Below are 13,155 nucleotides of genomic sequence, written 5' to 3'. Positions count from 1 at the left end.
GCTCTTGTAATATATAGAGACCTGCTAGTGGGCTCTTGTAATATATAGAGACCTGCTAGGGGGCTCTTGTAATATATAGAGACCTGCTAGTGGGCTCTTGTAATATATAGAGACTTGCTAGTGGGCTCTTGTAATATATAGAGACCTGCTAGGGGGCTCTTGTAATATATAGAGACTTGCTAGTGGGCTCTTGTAATATATAGAGACTTGCTAGTGGGCTCTTGTAATATACAGAGACTTGCTAGTGGGCCTTTGCACATATAGAGACCTGCTAGGGGGCTCTTGTAATATATAGAGACCTGCTAGTGGGCTCTTGTAATATATAGAGACTCTGCTAGTGGGCTCTTGTAATATATAGAGACTCATAGTGGGCTCTGTAATATATAGAGACCTGCTTAGTGGGCTCTTGTAATATATAGAGACCTGTTAGGGGCTCTGTAATATATAGAGACTTGCTAGTGGGCTCTTGTAATATATAGAGACCTGCTAGGGGGCTCTTGTAATATATAGAGACTTGCTAGTGGGCTCTTGTAATATATAGAGACCTGCTAGTGGGCTCTTGTAATATATAGAGACCTGCTAGTGGGCTCTTGTAATATATAGAGACCTGCTAGTGGGCTCTTGTAATATATAGAGACCTGCTAGTGGGCTCTTGTAATATATAGAGACCTGCTAGTGGGTTCTTGTAATATATAGAGACCTGCTAGTGGGCTCTTGTAATATATAGAGACCTGCTAGTGGGCTCTTGTAATTTATAAAGACTTGCTAGTGGATATTAGCTGCCCCTACTACAAATTTCATAGTATAAACATTCCAAACAATATTGGTATTATTTTGGTTTTGGTCATCTGGGGAACCTTAAGATTCTAGCTATGGGATTAAGTACTTCGGCAAATTACCTCTATGGGATTTATGTCGCTAAACTTTTTTCTGTCGCATAAGAAAATACAGGTCATGGGTTAGGCTAGGTATGATAAGTTACATTAGAAGTTATAATGTTAGCTTAACATACACCAGTAAGGGGGGGGGGGGTGTAGTAACTCAAAACTAGTGATTTCCGATAGAAATGAAGGTCTAAATCGTTCATAACACATCACAAACCATCGGAAAAAAACCATAATCTGCATGTCTAAGTACAGGGAGGACCAAAACTTAAAATTTATCCAATATAGCCTATCTCAAATCTAAGCATCCAAATATGTATGTATGTATATATGTATACTGTATATATACATATATATACACAGGGATTTCTGTTATAACGCTGCTGTTTTGACCACTGTGAATTAGCTCTAACATGATTGATGAATAGAAGGAACTAGCCCCCTTGTAAACGTGTTTTGCTTCCTATAGCGATTCCAGCGATTCCCTTTCGAGCGGTTGTTGTGAGCAGTGTGAGGGGTTATGCAGTGTTTGATTCACGTTAAGGCATCCATGTTCAATTGATTTGTATGTGTTTTGGCAGCGAACATTGCGAAATAATTTACCTGTGCTTGGCCTATAAGAAGAATTTGAACCATAAAAATTAGCCCAAAGATTAGGAGGTCGTCTTAGGCACAGATGTAAAATTCTTACCTCTTCAAATTTTATTGAGTTTAGCGTGTCAAAGGTGGTGATGAAACATGGTAAAGCCCTCTGGAATCCTACCTAATTATTTTTATATGAAACTTACGTTTGAGGCTGGATTAAAATAGTGCAGAGTATATTAAAATAATAAAAATGTATTATATAAACCAGTCTAACATACCATAAAGAACAATAATATGCCCGGTAATAATACAGCTGCTATCATCACCCCCCCATTTGCCAGTGACAAGAAAGTGGCCTTGACTGTGACCGCCTGTGGCTAATACTAGCCGTCACTTGTGTTCGGAAGTGGTCAGTAATGCATATCACATATTTACTGTTGATAATACTTATCTCCAAAAATAAATTCATTACATTTATTTTTTGCAAAGAATTTCAGTAAAGCCAATAGATTAATTCTTACTTCCGACAGTGGTAAATTTAGGATATGAATGATGAACAGAAGTCAAGTCATGGATTAGCGTTTTGGTCATAGTAGTCACCATAAATGTCTGGGGTCAACTACCTACCAGGTATATCAAGTAGCCTCCTTTTTTGCAAAAACAAGTATATAAATTAAAAAATACTTGCAGTGTGTTCAATATGTTACAGTATATTATAAATAAATAAATAAATAAATAAATCGACAAATCTATTTCAGTAAAATGGAAGCTTTTACTCCTGCCGACATTAGTTCAGTTAAATAACTGGCAAGTAGTCACTAGTGCAACCATTAGGTGATCACCAATACTTTAAAAGTGAATTGGCCTTTTAAATAACCAATATAAATAAATGCAAGGAAAAAAAAAAGATCGGGTAGAAAATTTGCATATTGTATGTATGTTGTGTTGTCGAAGAAAGCCAATTGAAACTCTGCAATTGTGTGTAAATAGAGCAGAAAGATAGATCAGCAACCTAAGACTTGGTCACAATTTTTCGTGATACCTACCACCCTTAGTAGGATCTACATTAGACAATACCCTTGCATTATACTTCAATATCTTCTAGCGGTGATATCTCCGTGTTTGGCCTTTACCTACCTACCATAAATTTTAGTAATAATGTGCTTGGGCCTGACATGATAGAATTAGACAAACAATGAAATAAACAAAACAAAAGTTATTTAAAGCGTTCTCTCTGAGAACGAAGGTAATAGATGGAAAGGGAGATAAGAAAGGCTATTTATAGCCCGTCTTTAATGTGGAAATCGACCACACTATAAATAATTCATTTTAATTTTTATTTTTTACATAGAATATTCAGTACATGACTGTGATTATAAATAGGCCGAGATATGCGGTATATAATATTTATATTATTAGGTATAAACAGAGCAGCCTCTCTGTATGGATGAAATCAAGTGGTTTTAGAGTGGTAATCACAATGTAAAGTAGCATTACTAGGCTGGGCGCTGGTGCTTAAACTACATCAAAATTATGTTAATTGATCACTGTATAATATTCGTTCACTCATAATTTCAAGTTCATATGTCCTGTGTCATATACAGAAATACTTGGTCTGGTAGATACACAAAAAGCGGAGGACTAGGACCTCACCATGGTGGATGAAGCGGACTATCTCTGGGGACTGGCGTTTCTCCATGTTTTTGTGGGCGCTCTAGCATATCTGAATAATATGTAAATTATGATTTACATATATATATATACTAATATATGTAAATTGTAAAAATTTAAATAAAGAAAAAACTAAATCGTAGCGTTAAGTCTTTTGTATGCAGTGTTGTGGCTTGGCGAGGTTTATGCAGTGTTACAGTTCACGTTAGAGCATCACATGTTCATTTGATTTATGTGTTTTGTTTGTGAACAATTGCGAAATAATTTATGTAATATTTATGTAAACAGTAATACCTGTACAGTATAATGAATTGTAAAATTTTTAAATAAAGAAAAACAAAAATACATAGCGTTTTTAGACCATGGCGCTCATATTTCCTCTACGATTCAGTTTAAAAACGATGTGAGTTTTTAAGCGTCCTCAGTGAATTCTGGTGCTGTATCTCCAATTTTGTGACTATGGAAAGAAAATATCTCTAAGGGGCGTTCTGGTGATATCCCATTTCGATTGGTGATAAATAAAAAAGAAAATATAACTTGAAAAAGCTTGATGTTCATAATCCCTCAACATCTTATCCCCCATCAAGTTATATTCATATTTTTTCCAGGTAAGGGTCTTAACATTTGCTGTATGGTTCATTATTAGTCTGAATGTAAACATTTATTTGGAACTATTGCTATCCTTTGTGTTAAGGCTAACTCTGAATTTTTTAGATTTGGAGTAATCTGCACCTAACCTAATATTTTCTCCATAAATATAATCATTTATTTCTATTACAGCAATTTCTATAACACGATGTTTTACAAGAACACAACTATCGCGTTATAGCAGAACTACCTGTACAGTATTATAGTTTCGATTTACGCGGTCAATTGAACCCGTCCCCGTAAAACGAGAAACGCGTAAACGAAATAACAACATATGGGATTAATTGAAATAGAGACTGGGCCGACCCCAGACTACCCTTTTTCCGACACAATACGTACCTTGTAGTAAAAATAACATCTTAATTTTATGATGGCATGCAAACACACATAATACAGGTGGCCTATCAAAAATCCGGCAACCGATAAACCGGAACCTTCAGTTTTCCGGCATGGATTTCAGAGCGCATTTTCAAATATTTCTTTGTTTATTTAATGAAGATATATGTTTTAGCTCATAAAATTCATACAAATTACCCGGCCAGAATATAATTTACATTGCGGAATTCTTACAATTTGATCATCATTTTGAATATAAACATCATAGATTTTGCATTAGACATACAAATTTTAGATATAATGTTTACTCTGAGTAAATATGTTATCTTTTGTGCAAAATATATGAAATTTATATTCAAAATATTCGTGGTCTTACAAGGAATCCAGCAATGTCAATTATATTATCCTAACTTCAGTCTGAGGTATTATTTATTACTAAAAAGGTAAATAGTCTGGTTTTCCCACACATTTATCTGGTAGGGAGGGATGGTGGGGGGTGGGGGGGAGGGAGGGACCGTCCGACCATCTGGCACGGTGTGAAGAATATTTTTTTTTTTATTAACTGAAGATATTTGTTTTAGCTCATAAAATTCATACAAATTACCCAGCCAGAATATAATTTACATTGCTGGAATTCTTACAATTTGATGATCATTTTGAATATAAACATCATAGATTTTGCATTAGACATGCAAATTTTAGATATAATGTTTACTCTGAATAAATTTGTTATCTTTTGTGCAAAATATATGACATTTATATTCAAAATATTCCTGGTCTTACAAGGAATCCAGCAATGTCAATTATATTATCCTAACTTTAGTTTGAGGTATTATTTATTACTGAAAGTAAAAATTAGTTTTTTCACCCAACATTTCTCTGGTAGGGATGGAAGGTGGAGGGTGGGGGGGAGGGTTGGGACCGACCGACCATCTGGCGCTGTTGGAAGAGGGGGGAGGCAAGTTGGGGTACTTTGATTGACAGATAGTGTCGTGAAGAATATTTTTTTTTTTATTAACTGAAGATATTTGTTTTAGCTCATAAATTTCATACAAATTACCCGGCCAGAATATAATTTACATTGCTGGAATTCTTACAATTTGATGATCATTTTGAATATAAACATCATAGATTTTGCATTAGACATACAAATTTTAGATGTAATGTTTACTCTGAGTAAATATGTTATCTTTTGTGCAAAATATATGACATTTATATTCAAAATATTCCTGGTCTTACAAGGAATCCAGCATTGTCAATTATATTATCCTAACTTAAATGTTTAATTTTCTTTGTTTAAAGGACTGTACAGGCAGTCATTTTCTGTTAAACTTATACAGCAAATATAACCATCAGTTTTCCGGCATTTTCGAAAATCCGGCACGCCTCAGGTCCCGAGGTTGCCGGATTTTTGATAGGCCACCTGTATATCAATAAGAAAATACACTACTGTACAGGTATAAGAGAAATATAAAGGTGTTTAACACTTACGTTAGTAGAAGAGATGGGTTGGCACACGGGGATGGCGGCTGGTTCCGAGGCAGAGAACAGATTAGTGGCCCTCAGGTGAATCACTTGTATCACTATTCACAGAGGTTAGCAGGGCCTCCCTGACAAACCACTCAAAGTCCATATTGTCACTGTCACTATCACTGACTTGGGGTGGTTGTGGTGGGTTGCGGGCGAAAAACTCGGTAATGTTACGTTGACAGCTAGCATTGATGTTGTCATGATACATCTCGACATACAGCTCCATAATTTTCGACAGAAGGTTATTAGACACTTCATACCGATGATTGACTGTGTCTTTGTCAAGGATGAGCTTGATTTTCTCCGCCAACTCGATGACTTCCTTCACATAACCATGGCTTGGTTAAGGTAGTTAAAGGTTTCTTGGGGGTGATGGGGGTCCAGCGGAAGCCATTGTGAGGGGAATAGCGGGCACAAGAACTGTATACACGGAGACTGAGAACAAAGAGACTGGCGCAGCTAAGGTCAGCAACTTATTCCCTCTGGTGGCAGGGCACGTCATGTTACATTAGACCAATCACAGCTAGCGGCGGAGGGAGGTAAGGATGCGTAACCCAATCACAGTCTGATACATCATATGATGTCAGCGATAACGTAAGAGCGACCTACTGCTCACCCTTCCCGCGTAAATGATGGAATGTACCTCGTAACTAATAATTGCCGCATAAACGACCAAACGTGTAAAGAGAGCAAGTAATGGTAGTGCTGGTTCAAAAGCTAATACTGTAGAAAGTGTATAAGCTTAGCTGAGAAACTAGATGTGTTAAAACGATATGAAAAAGGTGAGAGGTCTGTGGATATTATATGGAGAAAGCAACGGACATATTTTATGAAGCATTAAAATCAACAGGGACGTGAAAAATGCATATGGCCTCTACATAAATATGTATAACGAGAAAAGAAAGCGACTGTGAAAGGTTCTTTCAACAGCTTTATTATTCAAAGGCCTAAACCATCAACATCAGCTACACCATCAAATTTAGCATCATAAGCAGCTTCAGCAAAAACTTCATGTTCAGTAACAGTTTAAGCAAAGGTTTATGGAAAGCTACAGCTTCAGCCAGAATTGAACCTACAGCTTCAGCCAATCTGAGTAAAAACTCACGCAGCATTCATTGGCTGTCCTTATGTTTTAGACTTTACCACCATTTGTGAGTAGAATTTTTGTTTTACATTAGTAAGTATTATTTAAACCATACAGTATATGAACAGTAATAAATGTTGCTTTCATGTTCTTATGAAGAGAAATGATGATGTTTTCACATATATGCACTTACATACGATGACGTTCTCAATCTTTTTCGTTTTTTCTTTACCATTAATGGTTAGTTATTTCTATTGTTCCATTTATTAACATTAAATAACATTAGTACTTAAAAAATACATATTCATTTTTTACATTAATTTTACTACAGCTACAACCAGGGTCTTCTTTCTTCAGCTTCTTATGTAGAACCATCGTCACAGACTCACAGGTAAACACTCATGAAAACAATGCCATCTCATCTCCTCTTGTGTGATTTAATATTCTACTTATTATTAATGAATTGTATTGTTCATTTCGCATACAGTGGTCCCTAAGTTAACGAGCACAATGCGTTCTAGAAGGTTGCTCGTTAACCGAAAAACTCGTTAACCAAAACCATTGTTTCAATGGGTTTTGGGGTAATTGGTTCCAGCTCACCGAAAATTGCCTAAATTCAACAAAAAAGGTAGAAAAGTACACTTACTTTGAGGTGTGTATGTAGAAGGCTCCTGGATGATGATGGGAATTAGAATGGGGGTGGAGGAGAAGAGAGAAGAGAAGGCATTGGGGTGGAAGAGAAGTCACCCCATGGCGCCATTTCACCCATAAAATTTTAGTTCTCTTGGTGTAATTCAAGATTATGTTCTTTAAATCAACACTGCACTGCATTATATATTGTCAATATGTCAAATAAATTTCAAAATGACCAATAATTTGCTTGCAAACACAGAAAAAAAGCATTTAGTTGAAGAGAGTCTCAAGCAAGATGTTACCTCCACTGAAAAGACACAAAGACTGATAACTGTATGGTGTGTTGGCAGGCTGTATGACTTGATCAATAATTGTTAAAATTACTAGAAAATTTAATATTAAACTTTTAAAGTTATTGAATAGTATAAACTTCTTGATATTTACTAAAATGGTAAGGAATTTAAACCCTAAAACCGATTACTACTGGCGGACTAATACTACAGCTGGTGGACCGCCAAATGCAAGCGAAAACATGTTCAGGTCAGCTCGTAAGAACTTGTTAATCGAGGGATTGCTCGTTAACCGAAGTTAAGAATCTTCTGGAAGGTAACTCGTTAACCGAAATCTCGTTAACCGAGGGACCACTGTATATAAACATTAATTCAATCAAATACATATTCAGTAATAAACAATAATGAATATTTTGTTAATATTCCTTGAGGGCGCAAGTATACATTGCCGTTCAACTATCACTCTCTTTTTTCTTTAACATCAGTAGTTACCTTTACTGTACATTAAATAACATTAATTAAAACATACATATTTTTACATTAATTTTACTACAACAACAACCAGGGTCTTATTTTCTTCAGTTTCTGATGGATAACTGACATTATGGGTGTAAACACTGACAACAACAATAGCGTCCCATCTCCTCTTGTGTGACCATATTATTATTATTGATTTATATTGTATAAGGTGCATTCATAAACATTATTTAACGAATATAGTTTGCATTTTTCATTAATTGTATTGTTTTGAAGAGGGTAAAAAGCCACACAAAATTTTTGAAAAGGTCACACTTTGGAATGCATCTTATTACAGTATTGTTGCTTTATTTTAATGGTAAGTATTTATTCACGATACAATGATTCACCTTACACTACAATATTGGGGGGGGGGACCAATTACTGTCGTTATTCGAGGCTTTACTGTATGAGTTTCGGCCTGGATGAAGCTTTAAGGTTGTCTCAGAGAACAGGTGATGTGTTCTGTCATTGTCTAACTTTAGTAATCACTCAGTCTCCTCCCTCTGTTTCAGAGGGAGGAGACTTGCTATTAGTTTCTCCATGTTTATGGGGAGATTACTCCTTTATGTTAGTTCAAACCATTAATGTCTACATCTCTTGGGTCTGAGATCAATAGCTTTGTGAGCATAAACAGTATAATATATATCCAAGCCACCTGGTGTTGGTTGTGAAATGGAATTTTTTAATCAATCATGAAATTTTTGTATTTTGATCATAAGGAAAATAAAACATGGTACACTTTTGAAAACTGCCGCTTCTTTTATCTGAAATTCATAGAACTTAATCCTTTCCATTGTTTTGGATATTTTTTATAAAAAAGAAGTCATGGAATGTTTCCAGTTTCATAACCATAGTAAGAAGTAAAATGAGGAAATATACTATGTTCAGTACAATGCAAGGTACTACATCAGTGTTAATAATCTGTACAGTACAGGTACACCACCAATTTTCCGGGAACTTATGGTCCGGCACCTTCTTTAGTCTGGACAAAATTACGAGTAGGCACTTAACTTCCCTCCCAGCCAGGGTGAAAGTATTTTTTGGCTTAAAGTTTTTATCTTATAAGATATCACAGATTAAACTTAGCAGAATATAACTTACATTGCTGGAATCCTTATAATATAGTGATTAATTTGAGTATAAACATCACATAGTTTGCACAAGAGACAAAAATTTTAGTCCTCTAGTGTAGTACATTTGAGTACAAAGTGTGTACAGTGAGTTCTGCTATAACGCGTGTTTTGATAACGCGAATTTGCTCTAACGCGATTTATGAATTGGGAACGATATTTGTATAACGCGAACGCTTGTTTGCTATAACGTGATTTTTGCTTACTATTTCTCCAATTTTGTGAATATAGTAAAGAAGAATATCAACAAGAAGCATTCCGGTGATAAAATTCTCGGTGATGATCGTAAAAGAAAGGATATAACACTTGAAGAGAAGCTCGATTTTATCAACCTCAAAATCACCCTTCTCCCCCATCAAGTAAAGTGTTACATTTACTGTATGATTTCATTATTAGATATGAATGTAACATTTATTTAGACCGTGCTATCCTTTGTGTTAGGCTAACTACTAAATCTTTTCGATTTCGAGTAATCTGCACCTAACCCTATTTTCTCCATAAGCCCTGTTATTTCTATTGCGCGATTTTCTATAACACGATATTTTACAAGAACACAATTATATCGTTATAGCAGAACTACCTGTACAGTAATATGTTGCCAAAAATTATGGCAATTTCACATTTAATTTACTTAAAACATTTGTTTACTTTACGTTTCTAGCAGTTCTTGGTGCTTCAGAGACACGGGAGGTGTATAATTAGTGGGTCAGAGGTTTATTGTTGAATTTTTATTACGTGACCTCGGTTGGTCAGGCAAAACCGATAATTCGGCAAGGCTTTAGAACCAAGGATGCTGGAAAATCGGTGGTGTACCTGTATTAACCTATAAAAGGAAATACACTATATTTCTGTATATATATGGTACTATATTATAGATTACTATACAGTAGTAGATGAAGTATAAAGGATTATGAACCACAGTTTAGCACCATCCTTGATCCCTGGGAGCAGCCAGGTGTCACAAATATGTGTAGACTTGTGAAAAATTGCGCCCTCTCCTGAATTCTCATCTTTCATTGAATTTATTGGCATTTTCTTTTAACATCAAACTAGTTAAATCATTGCTAGGTTTCACCTTGAATCATTCATAAAGACCTTGGAATATTTTAATTTCTGCAATATCAGGTCTTCATTTGGTCACTGCTGGAGTGTGAATTCAGATAAGTATTTTTCTATGCATGACTCATAGATAGTAATTAGTCCAGTTCCTTCTTTGTGGGCACCTGTACTTGCTGGTGTTTTGCTTCCAAATTTATCTGCTATTTCTTTGCAGTTTTTACCGATACCAGTGTTCTTATGTGTTTAGTGACCTTGAAGTTGAATATCCACTCATTAAAGTTTTCACTATGCTGGGATTATTTTCAAAGATTGTACAGGATATTTGTAATTAAATGGATACTTCACTCACAGAATCTTGCCTAGAAGACAAATTCATAATGCAGGCAGAAGCACTCAGTGTATTCCGAGTAAAATTAGTTAGTATCCTCTGCCAAGCAAGCATAGTGGCAGCTATTAAAACCATCTGTATGTTGTCTGTGCACCACTGCTCAGTGTGCTTGATATATTGTTCTGGGAATTCCAGTCATTTTTTTATTTTCCTTAAAGGTCTCAGGTCTGCTAGTTGCTGCAGTAGAGTGAGTATTCTCGATTTTAGATTTTCAGATAAAAGGGATTTATTGTATTTTTGTACTTTTTTATTAAGAGAATGATATTAGAATTTTATATTAATCAAAGCCTGAATGCTAGATGATTGGTTAACTTTTTAATAATTAATAAGTTGTGTTCAGGACAAAAAAAAATATTGACTTAGCTGGTTCTTAGATCGTAGAACCACAGGTTTAAAGTTTATGAAGACTGCCAGTAGTCTGATGAGCAACATTCCCTGCTTTCATGAAGCTCAGACTTTCATATACCATATACAGTACAGTATTGACCTAAGATTGTAAAATTAGGTTGTTTTTGAAAAATGAAAAAATTTCTTGATACCCTTGTTATTCATGTGTGTGTTAAAGATTTTGCCTGTCTTTTATTATCACTATACAGGTATCCGTACTTATGATTTTATAATATTAGAGCCATTGAATATTTATGGAATCATTAATTACATTTTTGACAGTTTCTAAAAGTAGAACGTTAATGTACCAAGTGCCTACAGGTAGTTCTGCTATAACGCGATAATTGTGTTCTTGTAAAATATCGTGTTATAGAAAATCGCGTAATAGAAATAACAGGGCTTATGGAGAAAATAGGGTTAGGTGCAGATTACTCAAAATCGAAAAGATTTAGTAGTTAGCCTAACACAAAGGATAGCACGGTCTAAATAAATGTTACATTCATATCTAATAATGAAATCATACAGTAAATGTAACACTTTACTTGATGGGGGAGAAGGGTGATTTTGAGGTTGATAAAATCGAGCTTCTCTTCTAGTGTTATATCCTTTCTTTTACGATCATCACCGGGAATTTTATCACCGGAAAGCTTCTTGTTGATATTCTTCTTTACTATATTCACAAAATTGGAGAAATAGTAAGCAAAAATCGCGTTATAGCAAACAAGCGTTCGCGTTATACAAATATCGTTCCTAATTCATAAATCGCGTTAGAGCAAATTCGCGTTATCAAAACACGCGTTATAGCAGAAATCACTGTACTTTATACTATTCAAGAAATATTTTGATTTTTCCTTTACTTGTTCAATAGTATTACCTTCTGTCATTATTATGGATTAACCTGAGGAAGATGGGTAGGCATGTTCTATTAGAATTTATTGACATTTATTTTGCCATATTGTTTGTAATTCGCCTCTACATGAACAACACTGTGAGGTGGTGCCAAGGTTGTGTAATGCTTGTATCTTTCTTACTTTCAGAAGCTGACTTAATAGTGAAGGAGAGGGGCCTCGTGTAGGCTTAGTTTTACTGTCAAGATACAAAACATTTATAAATCTCATTTTATTTTCAATTGTAATATATTGTACAGATATTGTTTTGTATTTTTGTCCAGTATACAGTAATATGTATGTTTTATGCAAAAGACCAACCGTTGCAAAATTTTATGAGTCGTAAATGTCATTATTAAAAAATCTCTTGAAAATTATCTTGTTTATATATCCTAATGATGTAGCATGTACTTGTATTCTAGATTAATCCTGGTCTTACCCTCTATCATACAGTATTACCTTTAACATATATGAAACCTGTTTATTTACCTGAGCTATATACTGTATAACAAAGATAAACAACAGATTACAACAGTAATATTGTATACTGTACTGTATAGATATCCCTTGCTAGACGAATGGGTTAGGTTCCTTGAGAACCATTTGTTATGTGAATATTTGTACAGTACATACAATATATTGAATAACATAACTTATGGAAAAAATAGGGTTCAGTTCCCCAAGAAAACCTCAATATTATACCCCCAAAAAATTAAAGCTGTTGTCGAACAACAAAAAAGCTACCTAGCTATTGAAAAATAGTACCCAACTACCCTGTACTGTAATTTACTCCCTAACATATTAATAAAATACTGTAAAGTATAACTTGGTTACATCACACCAGAGGAAGAAGCAGTAAAAGAAAATCCATTGGTGGAGAAGTGTGATTGGTAGTTAAAGATGCAGGAACTGTCTGTGGTTTGGAGATGGATCCAAATCTTTTCTAATCTTCATAGTGCCTCACCACATTAATGACGCTTTATTACCTCCAGCTTTATCTCAAGTAATAGCCTTATACCTCTAAATTTTTTTCAGTGTAATGCGGGTCTGATGATTTCTTGGATGCCATGGCGAACAGAATAATGAAAGGATGACACAAATACAGATGAATAATAAATGAGCAC

General features: G+C 34.9%; 1 protein-coding gene across 1 annotated transcript in view; it reads left to right on the top strand.

Annotated features, from left to right (window-relative positions):
• Positions 1–12,405, top strand: part of LOC121879956 (uncharacterized protein CG5098-like) — a 58,596-nt gene extending 46,191 nt beyond the window's left edge. Inside the window, exon 6 of the mRNA XM_042386802.1 lies at positions 12,182–12,405. Coding sequence (XP_042242736.1) covers positions 12,182–12,193 — 12 coding nt within the window. The 3' untranslated portion in view covers positions 12,194–12,405. The remainder of the gene's footprint in view (positions 1–12,181) is intronic.
• Positions 12,406–13,155: the final 750 nt, after the last annotated feature.

This window comes from Homarus americanus, unplaced genomic scaffold, assembly GCF_018991925.1.
Source record: "Homarus americanus isolate GMGI-L3 unplaced genomic scaffold, GMGI_Hamer_2.0 scaffold29478, whole genome shotgun sequence".
NCBI classification, from domain to species: Eukaryota; Metazoa; Arthropoda; class Malacostraca; order Decapoda; family Nephropidae; genus Homarus; species Homarus americanus.
This window is presented reverse-complemented; position numbering and strand designations above follow the sequence as displayed.